The sequence below is a fragment of the Zalophus californianus genome, chromosome 6 (genome assembly GCF_009762305.2).
Source record: "Zalophus californianus isolate mZalCal1 chromosome 6, mZalCal1.pri.v2, whole genome shotgun sequence".
Lineage (NCBI taxonomy): Eukaryota > Metazoa > Chordata > Mammalia > Carnivora > Otariidae > Zalophus > Zalophus californianus.
The window spans coordinates 143,646,433-143,665,273 of record NC_045600.1 but is presented as its reverse complement, the minus strand read 5'-3'; the positions used below and the strand labels follow the sequence as shown (position 1 = coordinate 143,665,273).

Sequence of the window (18,841 nt, the reverse complement as noted above, 5' to 3'; positions counted from 1 at the left end):
CCCTCCCACCCCCCACCACTCCAGCAACCCTCAGTTTGTTTCCTGAGATTAAGAATTCCTCATATCACTGAGGTCATATGATACATGTCTTTCTCTGATTGACTTATTTCACTCAGCATAACACCCTCCAGTTCCATCCACGTCGTTGCAAATGGCAAGATCTCATTCCTTTTGATGGCTGCATAATATTCCATTGTGTATATATACCACATCTTCTTTATCCATTCATCTGCCGATGGACATCTTGGCTCTTTCCACAGTTTGGCTAGTGTGGACACTGCTGCTATAAACATTGGGGTGCACGTCCCCTTTCGGATCCCTACATTTGTATCTTTGGGGTAAATACCCAGTAGTGCAATTGCTGGATCGTATGGTAGCTCTATTTTCAACTTTTTGAGGAACCTCCATACTGTTTTCCAGAGTGGCTGCACCAGCTTGCATTCCCACCAACAGTGTAGGAGGGTTCTGGAAAAGGGAGCTTTTTAACTAAAGTCTTATCTAGGTTAACGTGTATATAACTAGATACTCTTATATTTTCAATAGAAAACATTATTGTATACTCAAAAGGAAACAGTAGGGAGTATGGTAATGCTCTCAACCTGGCCCATTTTCTGAGGCTGGACATTCAAATCCCTCTGCAATCTGATGCGGGTAGTCTCCTCCCTAGACAAAGGTTACCCGTAGTAAGATGTATCCTGGGGTTTCCCGAGGCAATGTGACTTGAGCTGAAGGCACAAAGATGAATAATGGTGTGTCCCTAAAACACTCAATATAACAGGTGTGACTAAGAGACTGGAACAGGGTGTACATGGCCCACTTAGCCTGGGAGTTCAGGAAAAGCTTCCTTAAGGAGAGGACAGTTGAACTGAATCTTGAGGGGTAAGTAGGAACTTGCCAGATCAAGGAAAGCAGGGAGGTGGGAACAACATGAACACAGGTACAGAGGGATCTGTAGCTCTGGGCAACACTTAGAGAGTTCCAGATGTGGTGGAAAGCCAGCACGCCCTGATTCATGGCCTTTTCAGGTCTCTTGGAATATGTACTGTGCAGGAACACACACACACACACACACACACACACACACGGCCTTTTCAGGTCTCTTGGAATATGTACTGTGCAGGAACACACACACACACACACACACACCACTGTAGCAGCCCTGGAACATATATGTACTGTGCAGGAACACACACACACACACACACACACACACACACACACACACACACACACACACACACACACACACACACACACCACTGTAGCAGCCCTGGAACCCAGTACTGTTTAAAAACCTGCCAGATTCTAGAAGGAATTTTCACTAAGCCAAACTGGGCTGAATCCGATGAAGAAAGGAGGATAATTCAGAGGGGAAAGGCAGGAGGAAACTCCCCGCCTCCCCGCCCCATCCCATGTCCACCTGTCTCTCTGCGTATCCTTGTAGAAAATAAGCCCCACAGACTCAGAAACTAGAAAGAAAGGCTTTGTGGTTTATAAAAACTGCACGGGCAATGCTAAGAGTGAACCCTGAGGCAAACTAGGGACTTTGGACGATTCGGATGTGCCGGTCGTAGATTCACAGATTGTAACAGACGTGCCGCTCCGGTGGGGGCTGCGCCCGGTGCAGGGTGCTGCGCATGGTGGGGGGCCCGCACCCGGTGGGGGGGGCTGCATCCGGGGAGGGGGGGCCAGCGCGTGTCGGGAGGCAGAGGGCACAGGGCAGCTCTGTACCTGCAAGTCCATTTCGATGTGAACCTAAACCGTTCTAAGAAGAAGACTATTAACAAAAACTGGAGGGCAGGAAGAGAGGAGGGGCGCGTTCACCCGTCAGAGGTCGGGAACCCGCTGCCACAGCTTAGTACATCAGATTTACAGACTCTATTTTGTATGAAACCACTACCTAAGGCGCTGCCTGAAGGGAGGAGCCTCCTAATACAAAGGCTAGAGGAGCCGCCTGCCCAGCCCTCCGGGAGGGAGAAGGTGAACCTTGTAATCCTAAATTAGCAAACTTCAAGAAGGCTGTTGCAAAAGAGGGCTGATAATATGCTTCTGAAGGCGTCACCGTGGCCAACAAAACATGAGGAATCTTTCATTCTCTTAAGGCTTCAGCTGTTTTCCCTCTCCACTCAATGCTGTCTTATGGGGATGTGCAGATTTTCACCCTGTGTCACCCCTCCCCAAGCTACCCAGGAACACAGCACGCGGTTTGATAGCTGCTCTGGGGGGGGGGGGGGAGGCGGGCCTGTCGCCACCACCTCCAACATCCCCAGCGATGCTCCTCTATTTGTAGCCTTTACGGAACTATCACAGTTCACAAGGACAGGGGGCTGGCAGAGGCTTAGTCCCAGCAAATATTTAAAGATGCTGAGTCCATGATTAAATCACGAATAGGAAGTGCCCTCAGCAGTGATAACTGACGATGAACCTGGCTGATGGCAAAAAGAAGGAAGGAAGGAAGGAAGGAAGGAGGGAGGGAAGAAAAGATGCTGAGTGTAGAAGAGCAGTGGGGACGGCATCTTCTAAAACTAGCCTATGTGACCTTGCACAGATTATTTCCCCTCTCTGAACCTGTTTCTTCATCTACAAAATAGACTTCAAAGGATGTGTATCTGGAATATTTAAAGAATATTTAAAACTCAAGAACAGGGAAAAAACAGGGTAAAAATCTATCCAGGTACTTCACCGAAGAATGTATCTATAGATGGTGTATTAGTTTGCTAGGGCTCCAATGACAAAGTACCCCAGGCTGGGGGGCTTAGACCACAGTACGCTCCCGCGGCTCTGGAGGCTGGAAGTCTGAGATCAAGGTGTCGGCAAAGTCGGCTCCTTCTGAGGGCTGGGAGGGAGAACCTGTTCTCTTCCTCTCTTCCAGCTTCTGGAGTTTTGCCAGCAATCTCCTGTTGCCCGGCTCATACATTTCTGCCGTTGCCTTCACATGGGATGCGCCCTGTGTGCAAGCATCTGTGTCCAAATCTCCCCTTTTAATATGCCTGCCAGCCATGCTGGAGTTCACAGCCATGGGACTTGCCCTAAGCTACCCTAGGGATCCCATCCTAACTGGATTATCTGCAAAGGCCCTATTTCCAAATAAGGTCATATTCTGGGAGTTAGAAACTTTTTGAAGGGGGGACATAATTCAACCCACAAGAGATGGAAATAAGCGCGCAAAAAGGTAATATCATTAGTCATTAGGGAAATTCAAATTAAAACTACAATGAGACATCACAACATACCTATCAGAATGGCTATTTAAAAAATTTTTTTGTTATGTTAATCCCCATATATCATTAGTTTTGGATGTAGTGTTCCATGATTCATTGTTTGTGCATAACACCCAGTGCTCCACGCAGAACGTGACCTCTTTAATACCCATCACCAGGCTAAGCCATCCCCCCACCCCCCCCTCCCCTCTAGAACCCTCAGTTTGTTTCTCAGAGTCCATCGTCTCTCATGGTTCGTCTCCCCCTCCGATGTCCCCCCTTCATTCTCCCCCTCCTGCTATCTTTTTTTTTTTTCTTAACATATATTGCATTATTTGTTTCAGAGGTACAGATCTGTGATTCAACACTCTTGCACAGTTCACAGCGCTCACCATACACATACCCTCCCCAATGTCTATCACCCAGCCACCCCATCCCTCCCACCCCCCACCACTCCAGCAACCCTCAGTTTGTTTCCTGAGGTTAAGAACTCCTCATATCCGTGAGGTCATCTGATACATACAAAAGATAACACACACACACAAACCTGACCATCCAGGCAGTTTGGAAAATTGCTTGACAGTTTGTAAGGGTAAACGTACACATACATCTCACAAGGCCACAGAGAAACAGGACGAGGGAATTTTAGGGGGGGATGGAAGGGTTGTGTAGGAAACTGTGTTGGTAAGCAACTCTCTGGACTTGTCGTAACTCTTAGAACCGGAAACCACAGGGTCAATTTTACTGCCCGTAACATTACAGACACCATCCCCCAGGACGCGGGGAGAACCCGGGAAGCAATGCAGACCGTGACGGCGAGTCTAAGCGTACTACCAGTGAGTCACATAACCACACAGAGGAGGCTGGGAGGAGAGGGAGGACCCAAGTAATTTTGGGAAAGAGTGTTCTGACTGAACTCTCTAAAGCTATAGATAAAAAGCATCTTACACAAACGCTGTAATCCAGCTGCTAAATTGTTTTTCTGTCACAGGGTTATGGGAAACCGAGAAAATGTATGGTAGATCAGGAGAGCCAGGCTTCTCACTGTCACAGAAAGAAGCTACAAATAAGAAAAAGGTATTGACTATAGTAAGGACCCTACGGTGTGGATTGACGTGAGGTTTCAGGATGAATTCACAGATGCAGAAATAAATAGATGTGTGTGTGTGCATGCATGGGTCGGTATACATGCAATCAATCTAAGAAGCCTCCCAATGGGCAAAGCTGGAATGATCTGAGCAACAAAATAATGACAGTTTGGATTTTAACTCAAAGTGTGTATATATATATATGTTTGGATTTTAACTCAAACAAAGTATATATATATATATATATATATATATGTATATGTGTGTGTGTGTGTATATATATATATATCCTGGAGTCCATACTGCTATAAATAAATAAATGGGAGAGAAGACGCAACTCTTCCTTACAGGATTCCAATTAGCAAAAGTACAAGGAATGAAGAAAACAGAAACTCACCGTTGGAACATCATCATGATAATTATTGTAGGCACACCCCAGAGGATGCTATAAAATTAGGGGACAAAATTTTAAGGAGAAACAGAATATTTGCACAGTCTCTAAGTATTGCCTCCAAAATACGTATATATTAATTACTAAGAGGAAAATACTAACTTAGAGAAGCAACCTGGCAGAAGCCACCTTAACCAAGGATCAAGGTAAACACCACCAGTAAGAGGACATACTGACACCATGTTCCCCCTGGTATTGCTCAGTCAGAAGGGCAACAATGCCTAACCTTACTCTAATCGTGAGAAAATATCAGATCATCTCAAAGAGAGGGACACTCAAAAAATCCCTGGCCAGTGTCGTGGTCAAAATTGCCATGGTCGTGAAAGACAAGAAAATTGAAGCATCACAGTTTGGAGCCTTCAAGAGGCATGGTATTGCGGGACCCTGGGCAGAACAAAGGACAATAGGGGGAAAATGGTGAAATCCCAATAAAGTCTGCAGTTAATAGGGTTGTACCAATGTCGATTTCTTGTTGTTGTTGTTTTTTTAAGTTTTTATTTAAATTCCAGTTCACATACAGTGTAATCTTAGTTTCAGGTGTACAACACTTCCATACCTCACCCAGTGCTCATCAGAACAAGTGCCCTCCTTCATCCCCAGCACCTGTTTCCCCCATCCCCCACCCACCTCCCCTCTGGTCACCAGCCCTGTGTTCTCTAGCGTTAAGAGTCTGTTTCTGGGCTTGCCTCCCGCTCTCCCTCTTTTTTTGTCCTTTGCTCACTTGTTTGTTTCTTAAATTCCACATATGAGTGAGATCATACGGTATTTGGCTTTCTCTGATTGGCATTTCACTTAGCATAATACTCTCTAGCTCCATCCATGTTATTGCAAGTGGCAGGATTTCATTCTTTATTTATGGCTGAATAATATTCCATTATATATATATATATATATGATACACCTTCTTTATCCATTCATCAGTCCATGGACACTTGGGCTGTTTCCATAATTTGGCTATTGTAGATAACGGTACTATAAACATTGGGGTGATGTGCCCCCTTTGAATCAGTATTTCTGTATTCTTTGGGTAAATACCTAGTAGTACATTTGCTGGATCATAGGATAGTTCTAATTTTAACTTTCTGAGGAACCTTTGTGCTATTTTCCATGGTGGCTGCACCAGTTGCATTCCCACCAGCAGTGCAAAAGTGTTCCCCTTTCTCTACACCCTCGCCAGCATTTATTGTTTCTTGTGTTGCTGATTTTAGCCATTCTGACCGCTGTGAAGTGTGATATCTCACTGTAGTTTTGATTTGCATCTCCCTGATGATGAGTGATGTTGAGCATATTTTCATGTGTCTGTTGGCTATCTGGATGTCTTCTCTGGAGAAATGTCTGTTCGTTTCTTCTGACCATTTTGTAATTGCACTATTCATTTTTGGGGTGTTGAGTTTTTATAAGTTCTTTATATATTTTGGATACTAACCCTTTATCAGATATGTCATAGGCAAATATCTTCTCCTATTGCACAGGTTGCCTTTTAGTTTTGTTGATTATTTCCTTCGCTGTGCAAAAACTTTTTATTTTGATGAAGTCCCATTAATTTATTTTTGCTTTTGTTTCCCTTACCTCAGGAGACAGATCTAGAAAGAAGTTGCTATGGCCAACATCGAAGAAGTTACTGCCTATGTTCTCTTCTAGGATTTTAATAGTTTTAGGTGTCTTATTTAGGTCTTTAATCCATTTTCAGTTTATTTTTGTGTCTGGTGTAAGAAAGTGGTCCAGTTTCACTCTTCTGCATGTGGCTGTCCAGTTTTCCCAACACCATTTATTGAAGAGACTCTCTTTTTTCCATTGGATATTCTTTCCTACTTTGTGGAAGATGAGTTGGCCACAGAGTCGAGGGTCCAATTCTGGGTTTTCTGTTCTGTTTCATTAATCTATGTGTCTATTCTTGTGCCAGTAGTAACTTCTGAGTTTTAATCACTGTATTTGGCTACGTAACATGTTAAGGTTAAGTTAGGTGAAGGGTATACCAGAATTCCCTGTGGTGCTTTTGTAACTCTTCCATATATCTTAGTCACCTCAGTATAAGCAGCTTAAAAAAATAGTTTGACTTGTTCTGCCTGGCTCATTAGGTTTGTCTTTTCAAATCTAGCCATCCATCCACCATCTATCGATAAATTTACTTATAATTTTTGAGGTCCCATTCTGCACAGCTGACAATATGTTAGATGCCAGGGACTGGATGATGCTCACGCCTTGGCAGAGCTCCGGGTCCAGTAAAGAGCTGCAGAATGCCACCCACAGCTTGACAAGGGGAACCGTCCTGAACTGAGGAGCCGTGCTGGAATCCCTGCCCTGAGGAAACCTTTCCTCTCTTTGTACTTGGGAATTAGGGCTTGTTGCAAACTTCTCCTATCCTTTGTTATTACGAAGAAAAGCCTGGGGATAATCTCTCCTTATATTTTCCTAGAATGACTTTTTCACCTTTTTCCTAGTTGATATGTAAGAAATAGAGTATTTGGGTATTTACTCCATCACACTGTACACGAGAGGACCCAAGCCTTACATTAGTGCCTAGAGAGGAGAATCTGGATTTTTCAGTATTCTTGCATAGTTACTGAAGATCATGAAGTATTTCAGACTGCCAAGAAAATAGTGGGGAGTTCCTAGGGAAATTTCTCCAAGTTAGAAATGACATCTCCCATATTTCCCCTCTCTCGGCAATGTTCTCCACTCCTTGTAACCCACGTAGGCCTTAGTTTGAGAGAGGGGGAGAGAGAGAGAGAGAGAGAGAGAGAGGAGAGAGAGAACAAAAGGGAAGAAAAAAGAGAAAAGAGGAAGGAGGGAGGGAGGGAAGGGAAAGAAAGAGAGAGAAAGAGAAAGAAAAGGAAGGGAGGGAGGCAGGGAGGGAAGGTAAAACTACACTTTTAGACACATCTGAGGCGTTCGACTGCTTATCTCCCATGTGGCTCACCCTCATGAGGTTAACAGTCTCACAAGGAACTGTACAATGATTGATTTTTTTTCAACAAATGACCTTAGAAACTCCAAGGCCCAAGACAAACGGAGGGGAATCTCAAGTTCAATGACATGGAAGTTGTCTGTAAAGACTCGCTGTCAATCTTGAAGCATTATACACATGGTTGGAACACAGAGGAAGGGCTTACTCACCAACTGCTGCCAAAACGTCTTTAGGCGCAGACATCTCAAGGCAGGCCCTAAACTCCTCCTGAGGGCCCCAGCTAGTACCTCCTGCTCTCCTACTAGGACCTGCTTCTACGCCTGTCTCAGGCTGTCCATCTGGGACTCCCTTCCAGCCCCTCTGTCCTTGACATTAACTACAGTCCCCAGGGTGTAAACGACCGGGACAGGGGAGTCAGAGGGAATCTCTGAGTGATCTGCCCTGAACCTCCTCTCCCACACATCACAGGACAGGCCAGCGAGCCATCAGGTCTGCTCCTGGCCTCCCAAGGAGGCAGCCAAGGTGACAGTGGCCCAGGCTTCCAGCAATGACACAAATAAGCCACCCACATTCATGCGGATGCCACTAAATAATCAAAGTAAATTTATTTCTGAATGACTTAAGGGTCATGAAAGAAACATTAACTCTTATATTATAGAAACAGTAGTAAAATACAGTACACAGGAATGTCACTTGAACAATACCAAGACGAAAGTACAATAGCAAATGAAAGATAGCGACTTGAACTTTAAACACAGAGGTGAAGCAATTTAATAGGAAATTTTGTTGATAAGAAAAAAAAATATATGTCCCACGTCTTTATTACATACTGTACAAAATAAAATATTGCACCTTTAAGTCATATAATAAATATATACAAAGACTAGTTTACAAATGATCTTTCTTTTAATTTAAAAACCTTCCACAATCAAGTGTGACTGATGATTAACACCCCACGGGCTGTGTGTGCCCTTCACGTCCCCCTCCGTCCCGGCCACCAAACCCTCCGCGTACAGTAGTGCTCATTGTCAGTGTCAGTGAGGCTGAAGTTAGAACATGACAGCTGGTGCTCAGAACATATGGCGGAGAGACTCAGACAAATCCAAAGCCCCAACGTGCTGTTTGCTTCTTCGTGATCAGGGACTTGGTCCAGCACCACCTGCTTCAGGTGCTGCCGTGGCCAACGGGCTGTCGGCAGCATGTGCGCAGGCAGCTAGAATGCTGACCGAGGAAGGATGGCCGCATCCTTGGGTCGTGTGCCATTGAAAGTCATAACCAGTGGGATGTTAGGGGAAGGACTCCAGAACCGAATGAGCGTCAGAACGTCACAATTTCACGCAAGCCCCAGACTCCTTCAGCAGAAACAATTCACTCCCAATTTACCCTCCACCCGGACACGGCACCATCACCAGCACTGACCCCAGTCTGAATGTGACCCAACGCAACCCAACTTGGCCTTCTCGCTAACCGCCAACATCAACTCTCGCCTTAACCCTAACATAACCTTCCACTCTCCCCTCACCCGGTCCTAAAACTAAAGTGAACCCTAAACTTACTCACCAAATCCTAACTCTGACCCCCGGCCCTCCTGTAACTTCTAGCCTAACCCACATTCACTTTGGATTTACCGACAAATCGGTCTGAATTAAAACAATTATTCACGGTAAACAATTCTTTTCAACCACCATGTTTCCTATTTAGATGACTTTCTCATAATCTTCAGGATTATAAGAAACAAAAATCCTGAAACAAAATATCCTCAGGAGTACTATTTTATGCGTAAATTAGGTCTAACAAGGCTTCGATTTTCTGCGTGTGTGCAAGAGAATAGGGCTTAGGAAAATTTCATTCACAGCTCTTAAGAGAAAGCTTTGAATACACTTCAAAATCAGTAGAAAAGGTGGACTTTCCCTCTCCTTTGATTTCCGAAACGCCTCATCTGGTCACAGGTAGATCCCCATGGTTGTGAAAATGGCAGCAACATGTAGTTTGTGCCTTGCCCCCAGGTGCTGTAAGAGCAAGAACAAGATGCCACCGCCCCCCTCCTCGCCCCCAGGGTCCTCGGATCAGTCAGTGCAGTGACCCCGTCCAGAACGATGGCCTCTTCTCCACAGACCAGACTTAAGGACCCATAAAAATGCACTAGCGCCCTTCACACCATCTTAACAACTACTGGCCAGAGCTTCTAAAGTGTAGCTGCCTTACAAACCTGTTGAAACCCCAAAACTCGAGAGAAGAGGAAGTCATCGGCGGCTGCGTGTCCCTCGTGTCTTCAGGGCGTCCTACCCTCCGCGGGTCTACCTGTCACAGGACAAGCAGCCTGTGACAACACACTGGGGATCTGGGCGGTTTCCTGATTAGAAGGACATGGGGAGGGTGCCAAGGGCAAGGGCACGCCTGCTACCGTGTTTCTGATGGTCCCGGAATAGACCACCTCAAAGAGCTGGGATTGAAAATGGGCCACGGGGAAGGCAATAGGACGACGTCCCACCAGCGGTGAGTTGGCACCGACCCCCGGAGGCGGGATCTAGAGTTCTAAGAGAAATCACACGTTTCTGAACCAGCTACGTGGGGGAAGAGAGCTTCTACACGTTTTGGCTCTGTCTTCACAGCAGCGTTACGACCCCCGGCCACAGGCTTACCCTTCTTGACAAGACTGGCAGCACCTCTGTTTGTAGAGATCTAGCGAACACAAACTGAGATGCTTTACAAACATACAGTAGTGAGCCGTGTCTGAGCAGTGTCCTGCCAAAAAGAAAAAAAAAAAAAACAGACATCCATCGAACACACAGCTCATTAGAGACAGAGTTAAAAAACATTAAAAAATAAAAAGAAAAAAAACCTTTGAGTTTATGACAAGCCTACACTGCAATCCCAGAGTGAGCTGCAGAAACTGGGCTTGGATTTGTGGCCCAGGGAATACAGTCGGGGGCACCGGGACAGCGCCGGGTGGGGACGGCTGGCAGCTGTACTTGTGGGCAGCCCAGCATCACCGAGAGAGCTCTTCAATCACTACGTCTTACACCTGAAACTGTTGCAATGTTGTGCGTCAGCCGGACTCAAATAAAAAAACATTGACAAGCAACCCCACTAGGCTTGGGTTAGAGGCACGGCCCTGCCCCTGAGCCAGAAGCACCCGGGGCTCACTTCTCAGCCAGGCCAAGTGGCCTCGCCCTGCTCTCCGGGGCCCACACTCCTCCTCGCAGTGCTGGGGCGAGGACCCCTTGGAAAACTGGTAAAAGCGACGGACCTGCTCCCTAGCAAAATATATTTATGATGAAGTTTTGTAAAAATAAGATAACAATTATAATATACATAAACATATAAAATATATGTGTATATGAACATATAGATTATAATTAATATATATATATCATAATAATAATATAAACACCTATGTCAAAGTTTTATTAAGGAGGGCATGTGGGGTGATGAGCCCGGGGTGTTTTACGCAACTCGTGAACCGCTGAACACTACATCAAAAACTAATGATGGACTATATGCTGGCTAATTGGACATAATAATAAATTTAAAAAAATAGTAACAGGAAAAACAGAAAAGAATCCCTATCGCAGCAGACGAGACCTCCCTCTGGGCAGAAGGGGACTCCGTCATGGTCAGTGCCGCCGACACCCAGCTGATTCTACTGTTCTTCTCGAAAGAATGCTGAGGCCCACCCACAGCGAGGCTGCTCATCTCCTAACGTCCCAGGATGTCACCTGCGTCCCGAATGGCCGGTCAGCCATGACACCAGCAAGGTGAGCGCCCCCGGGGTCTGGCTGGGGCAGGGCTGCCGCCAGTGACGGTACCTGCGAGGGGTACGTACTGTCACAGGAAGGCCCAAGGCAGTGCCGCCAGGAAGCCGGTTTCTTTTTCGGCACACAGTGTCTCTCCACCACGGGTCTGCAGCTCCTCGTGCGGACACAGTCGACTTTCCGAGACTGGAAGCCCCGGCCGCAGGCTGCCGTGCAGGGCCTCCAGGGGCCTGTGCGCCAACACGTGTCACAAGCCCCCGACGAGCAGTTCCTCCTCAAGGTGGGTCTGAAAGAGAAAAAAAGGAAAAAACAAGGGAAAAAACAAACAGTGGAAAACGGGAGAAGCAGGGTGTCACTTCTTGCTGGCATGAGCCTTCCAGCAAACTCTGTTTTCGATACTCTAAAGTCTTCCCGATTAGGACCCTATTCGTCAGGTGTGTGATGTGCACGGCGCGTGGTTGGTGGCGCAGTCATGACAAGGACAGGCAAGCAAACCACATGTTTCCACTCACTTTCCACATCGAGTCAAGACATGCACCCCGAAGGATGCACTGTCCTGATAAGCTGAAGCAGGTCAGTTTAGGCAAGGAAGAGAGGAATAGCTCACAATCAGCCACTTCAGATTTGCTAACAAACATTCAGTCGTGTTTATCGAAGCACCCGGGGTAGATTCGGGTATGAGAGTAAACGTGTGTGCGAGTGAGCTCATCTGCTAAGGGACGGCACTCTAACAGAGTTAGGCCACACCATGACTCACAGTCAGAGTCAATAAAGACTGTTTGGGGACAGGGATCTATCTCTGGTTCCTCACCCTTTCAAACAGAACAGAGTTCTGACTTTGCGCCCTCTGACTTTGGAAGATATCTAGCCTGGAGGAGAGAGCCAGCTTGGTGGACCCACTTTGGGGTAAATGCCCTTGTTCCCTGTGGCAGGGGCCCTGGGAGATATCTCCGTACTGCCCGGGACTGTCTCCCACCGCACAGGCGGCTGAGAGCCCTAGCTTCACCAAGCTGCTTCAATAACTGTCTTTCTTCCAGGAATTTGGAAGTTGCCGGAACAAGACCTGTCAACATGAAGGCTGGAGCAGTGCTGGCCATACTCTGCCACATGGGCCAGAGAACGAGAAAAAAAAATTCAGGAAAATAACAAAGAAGGAAGCAAAACAGAGAGAACTGCAGAGACCAGAGGGAACCCCCCCCCCCCCCCCCGTGACTTCTCATTTCTTGGTCACAGTCCTTCCTGCGGTCTGATGGCATTCTCCCTTTGGATTCTCGGGGCATTTTTGTATTCCTGTAAGAGGCTCCTTACCAGCACACATGATCTATAAGGAGTGTAGGAACACCCCTGGAAATACAGTAAGCTGGAGAAAACGGTGATAACCTGACCTGCTCCAGGGAGAAGTTATCACAAACAGTTGGAAGCAGTACTCTGAGTAGCCAGTAGGGGGAGACTCCATCAAAAGGTTTATTTGAACAACAGGGTCACACCAAACTATAGGATTTTACAAAGAAGAGGAGGGTAGCTTATTAATTACAGGGCTTTTGTTTTCCCCAGTGGGTATGAATCCTAGCGGCCAAAAGTGTAGTTGCTTGGGACAACCGAGCATAGACCCAGTACTCCTCAGCCACCCCCCCCCATGCAGAGATGAGCTCTTTCTACTGAAGAAAAACAAAAATGGAATATTCACAGAATACACAAAAAATGTATTTTAAAAGGATACCAAATTGTTGTGCACAAGTGTTGGGTGGTCCTGTCTTAATAAGAAATCACACCCACCTTTTATGCATGTCATTCCGAGTCAACTTTGTTTCCAGCCCAAAGGACCCTAACTAACACGGCTACCTTCTGCTCTGATGGAAGGCAGGGCCAGTGGGAAGTCAGAAGGAGCCCCAGAGCTTATGAAAGAGGAGAGGACACAGGGAGCTAGAGACCAAGGCCGCAGCTGCAGATCCAGAGGCTGGTCATTGAGGACCTAGTGAAAGAAATGTCGGTTGGTCCAGCACAGAGCATCCCACGTCCTCCTGGCCAGGGACAGGGCTGGGACGGGGACACCGCAGCTAGGGGGACACAGTCTGGACACTGGCACTATGCACACATGTGCATGCCTGGCTCACATGCTCTCCCATCTAAAACATGAAAGCGGATATGGTGCCAAAAAGCACAAAGTCCCTGTTTCTACCAGTCTTCCCCAATGTCTCATCGCTGTTCAGTCGAGCTCCTCTTTTCTACCTCAGACCACCCCTTTCCCCATCAGCCAGATGCAACCACGGACTCCAGCGGACAGATTCCGAGCCTGACCGGCATCCCAAGGGCCCTGCAGCTTTAAAGAGATGCAGATGGCCAGGCTCCACTCCCAGAGATACCCGTTCATGCAGTCCCAGGCAAGGCCCGAGAATCCCAGAAAATTGTGAGGAATCACCGCTTTGGAAGCAAACTCCCTGTGTCTTGGAAGCGCCGCCTCGGGGCCCCGAGCTGTATGCGCGCTGTGCTCCTCGGCTAATTCACACCCCCTCCGTCACTCTTCCACGCCCCCCCAGGCCCCTCCCAGGGAATCTTCCTTCTTCTATTTCTTTTAAACATTTCGATGTTTTCAGTTCATCTCCTTTTCTTTTTTTTTTAAAGATTTTATTTATTGATTTGAGCGAGAGCTGGAACACAAGCGGGGGGCAGGGGCAGAGGCGGAGGGAGAAGCAGGCTCCCCGCCGAGCAGGGAGCCCGAGGTGGGGCTCGATCCCAGGGCCCTGGGACCATGACCTGAGCCGAAGGCAGATGCTTAACAAACTGAGCCACCCAGGCGCCCCCACATCTCTTTCTCTAAAGCCCCGTTTGGCCATCTACTGAGCCTCCTGAGAGACCCTTCCATGCTTCTATCCTCTCCACTATATTTCTGCTTCTTGTTTTCACTGCCAGTGGTTGGAAAGCACGTGGCACGTCCAGTGTGGGTCCTGAAGGAAGGACACCGTGGCTGGGACGCCAAGAGTGAGGGGGTATGAGGTTTGGGATGCGGCTGTGAAGGGAGGGAAGAGGGGCACCTGGGTGGCTCAGTCAGTTGAGTGTGTGAATCTTGATTTCAGCTGAGGTGGTGGTCTTGGGGTTGGTTGTGGGATCGAGCCCTGTGTCTGGCTCCTCGCTCAACAGGGAGTCTGTTTGAGATTCTCTCTCCCTCTGCCTCTCCCTCTCCCCCATGGTTTCCCTCTCTCTCTAATCTCTCTTCTCCAAAAATAAATAAATAAATTCTTTAAAAAATAAATAAATAAAGGGAGGGAAGTGTTGACCGTGCGGTGTTTTCTAGGTCACGTTACAGACTTTGGTCACCCTTCTTCCAAAGAGCAAGGGAGGTTTCTAAAGTGGTGGTGGTGGTATAATCAGATTTGATTTTGGAAAGGACCGCTCAGGCTGGGATGGCTTGGCGATAGGCAATCGTGGTAGAGATGGAAAAAAAGTAGATGGGTTTGAGAAAATATTACAAGGAGCCAAAAGGGATATAAAAAGTTATCAGAGGGGCACCTGGGTGGCTCAGTCGGTTGAGCGTCTGGCTCTCGATTTGGGCTCAGGTCATGAGATCAGGGCCGTGAGACTGAACCCTGTGTTGGGCTCCACGCTGAGTGGGGAATCTGCTTAGTATTCTCTCTCACCCTCTGTCTCCGCCCCTCCCCTCTGCTTGCGAGCACGTGCATGTGCTCTCTGTCTTTCTCACTCTCTCTAAAAAAAACAAGTAATCAGAAAAGTACAAATTACAATAGGATGTAATTTTTCACACAGGAGATGGGCAAAATTTTTAAAGACTGAAAACCCATATAATGTTCATGAAAAGGCTAAATGTCCATCAGCAATGGAATGAGGTAATCGTGTTAAATACAACAATGAAAAAGAGCAAAGTGAATCTTAGGTACTAAGATGGGGAAAAAGTCTATAATGTATTGATAAGGACAAAAAGCAAGTTTTGGAAAAGTACATCAGGTATGTTAAAAAAGAAGGCTCGGTCTGACCCTCTTCCCTCTCGTGCTCTCTATCTCTCATTCTCTCTCTCTCAAATAAATAAATAAAATCTTAAAAAAAAAAAAAAAAAAGAAGGCTCGGTCCACGTACGCATTTGCGGCGGAAGTCTATCTCTGAGAATGCAAAGTGAAACATCTGGGGTGATCCGTATGCGTCTGTGTGTGGTCTCTACCCTCTCAGCAAAAGACAAAACTAGGCTGTCTGTGGAGAAGGAGGGCAGCAGTTCCATTTTCCACTTGAGGAAAATAGTTCTGGCTTGAGTTGTGTTGTGGGGAATAGGAAACACAGAAGACTCTACATTGCCAAACCCTACGGAAGGCTCAAAATGGAAACTGAACCAACTGTCAGGGTCATCTCGTTTTCTCTGGCAACACTCGGGGTGGGGAGGAGGGAAAGGGAGCCATGTTTCGAACATCTTCTATGACCCAGGTTGCTTAGGTGCTTTCACACTAAGCCAACTACTCGAAAGCTCCCAACCATAATGTTATGTGGACGGTAATACCCCGTTTTGCAGATCAGGGGGCTGGCTAGCCTGGGTCACACAGGAAGAGTGTGGGAGAATTCCACATTCCCTCATTAGTGTGCTTTCTGGCTCTCTCCCCGCATCCCGCTGGCTGGGGCGCGCTCCTCTGGGACGGTGGAGTCGCCAGGCCGAAGGAGCCCGGGTCTCGGGGTGACCTCATGGAACAACACTCCTCTACCCCAAACCGAGCACCGGCACTGACTTGTACACAAGAGAAAAGCAAACTCTTTTTGAGTTTAAGCCCCTTTGCAAGGTAAAAGCTTGTTTCTAGGGGCGCCTGGGGGGCTCAGTCGTCGAGCGTCTGCCTTCAGCTCTGGTCATGATCCCAGGGTCCTGGGATCGAGCCCCGCATCGGGCTCCCTGCTCCGCTGCGAGTTTGCTTCTCCCTCTCCTTCTATGCTCTCTCTCTCTCAAGTAAATAAATAAAATCTTAAAACACACACACACACACACACACACACACACACACACACACACACACAGTTTCTAGACAGAGGAATACAGCAATCCACTGAAAACATTAGGAAGATTTAATCTGTAAACTTAAATATCATTAGGCTTGACCAGCTTTGCGTATAGAGGGAAAAATATCTGTCCTCAGTGCTACTCTTTTTTTGTCTTTGGGGTGTCCCTCTCTAAATATGTTAAATGTCCAAATAATTTGTAATTATAATAGTGCATATTAATTAATATTTCAGTACAATGTATACTGTCGAGGATGGTACTATAAGAAATCACTGGATAGGAACTGTCAGTTGTGAAAGGCAGGGGACGGGAGAAGTCATTCCACTTTCAGGCAGCCCCCGACTGAGGCAAGAGAGGGTTCTGGGCCGAGTCAGTACCTCCTTCTGTCATCGCAGCGGGGGTCAGAGCTGTTGCGATGCTGGCAAACCGCATGCTGCTGCTGCATCCTCCCAGTGCGACCCAGGCAACGAGCCGGACACTGGAACAGAAGCGCAAAGCGGCATAAACAACCTGCGAGCTCGCGGGTGCTGCGCTACCAAGGTCATGCACTGTGGGGGGGTGCCGGTGGTCCCCAGGGCAAGTCGGGGAGGACGGGAGTGCAGCTCTGACGACAGACAGCCCTCCCTCAGGGCCAGGAAGGTACCTGAGCATCTTCCTCCTCCTCCTCCTCCTCCCCCGGCCCCCCCCCGAGACTTAGACCATCTCTGGGGAAAAGGGAAAAGAACGGCGCCAGTCTGTAACTGACAGGGCTTCGGTCCAGAACCGACATTGCTTAAAACCATAAGCAACTGCCAACTTTGGGTTTTCCTGCTCTGAGCAAAAGTGGAGGCCTGGGAGTTAAGGTGAGTTCAATTATAGAAAAAAATCTTTTTCTGACATGGGGTTCTTATATTTTCATGGAGTCATAATACATACTAATTTTTCCTTATCCTCTGTTTAATGCTTGAAAAGGCCTTTCCCATCACACTGGTTCTATTTTCATTCACCTTCCCGGTCACGTCCTTCGTAGCACAAAAGCTTTTAATTTTTACATTGCCCAATGTATCTGTTGTTGTAGCTTGTGCTTTTGGTGTCACATCTAAAAAACCATTTCCTAACCCGAGGCATGACGATTTATGTCTACATTTCTTCCAAGAGCTTTATAGTTTTAGCTCTTAAATTTAGGTCTTTGATCCACTATGAGTTAATTTTTTGCATATGGCCTAAGCTAGGGTCCAACTCCATTTTTCTGTGTGGGTGGATATCCAGTTGTCCAGCACCATTTGTCAAAGAGATTATTCTTTCTCCAATGAGTGGTCTTCTCACCCTTGTATGAAACCAACTGACACAGATCTAGAAATTTCTCTCTCGACCTTAAATTCTATTCCAGCGACCTATATGTCTACCCCCTGTCAGCACCACGCTGTCTTAGTTACTACAGCTCTGTAGTAAGTTTGGAAACCAACAAGTTGGAGCCCTCCAGCCTTGTTCTTTTTTCAAGATTGATTTGGTCATTCTGGGTCCTTTATATCTCCATATGAACTTTAGGACCAGCTTGTCAGTTTCTGCAGAGAATCCAGCTGGGATTTTTACAGGGATTGTGCTGAATCTGTAGCTCGATTAGGAAAGCGTGATCAGCTTAACGTTAAGTGTTCTGATCCATAAATATGGGATGTCTTTCCATTCATTTAGACCTTCTCTAATTTCCTTAAAAACCTATTGTAGTTTAACACTGTTTTTTTTTTAAACCATTCTTCTGTTATGGTTAAATACCATTGAACTTTAAACCCACTTAACACGGGTCTGTCCTCTCATTTCACTGCATGACTCAGGGCTACTCCTGCACTAACACTATATTATTTTACTTACCTCAGATAACACCAGCTAAAGAAGGTCTGTCCACCCCTCTAGAAGTTGTCTCTCCTAAAAATTTCCTGTGTTCATCTGTTCTCCCATATGAATGTCAGAATTACCTTAAGTTCCAAAAAAAAGAATTCTGCCGCAGTCTTTGTTGGAATTCCGTTACGTGTTTCAGTTCATTTAGGGAAGCAGACATCTTTACAGCACGGAGAGTACCTTTATTTGTCCTACTTTTTCCTTTACGTGTTTCAACAATGTGTTCTATTTCTCTTTACGGGTTCTGTTTTGGTTAATTTTATGTGTCAGCTTGGCTAGGCCATGGTGTGCCCAGATACTTGGCCAAGCAGTATTCCAAGTGCTTCTGGGAGGATGTTTCTGGAAGAGATTAACATTTAAATCCCTACCCGAGGGAAAGCAGATTGTTCCCTCTAATGTGGGTGGGCCTCACCCAATCAGTTGATGGGCTGAATAGGCCCCCAAAAAGGAAGAGGGCAGTCCTCCCCAAGTAAAAGGGAATTCCTCCTGACTGACTGTCTTTGAACCGGGATATTGGCTTTTTCCTGCTTTTGGACTTGAACTGAAACACTGGCTCTTCCTGGGTCTGTAGCCTGTT

The 18,841-nt window shown here is 46.7% G+C and overlaps 1 protein-coding gene and 1 non-coding gene across 5 annotated transcripts in view; one reads left to right on the top strand and one right to left on the bottom strand.

Annotated features, from left to right (window-relative positions):
* Positions 1–2,368: 2,368 nt before the first annotated feature.
* On the top strand, positions 2,369–2,435 carry LOC113910780. The gene has a single exon (XR_003516266.1). It is a non-coding gene; the product is annotated as a small nucleolar RNA SNORD49 (small nucleolar RNA).
* Positions 2,436–8,233: 5,798 nt separating this feature from the next.
* ADAMTSL3 (ADAMTS like 3) overlaps positions 8,234–18,841 on the bottom strand; it is a 368,889-nt gene continuing 358,281 nt past the window's right edge. For 2 of the 4 annotated variants that reach the window (XM_027571543.2, XM_027571546.2), the window contains 2 exons: positions 16,767–16,867; positions 11,227–11,688 (listed from right to left, as the gene is read on the bottom strand). In XM_027571543.2, coding sequence (XP_027427344.2) covers positions 11,340–11,688; positions 16,767–16,867 — 450 coding nt within the window. In that variant the 3' untranslated portion in view covers positions 11,227–11,339. Of the gene's footprint in view, positions 10,393–11,226; positions 11,689–16,766; positions 16,868–18,841 lie in introns of those variants that run through there. The other 2 variants (XM_027571545.2, XM_027571547.2) reach the window with 2 other exon arrangements.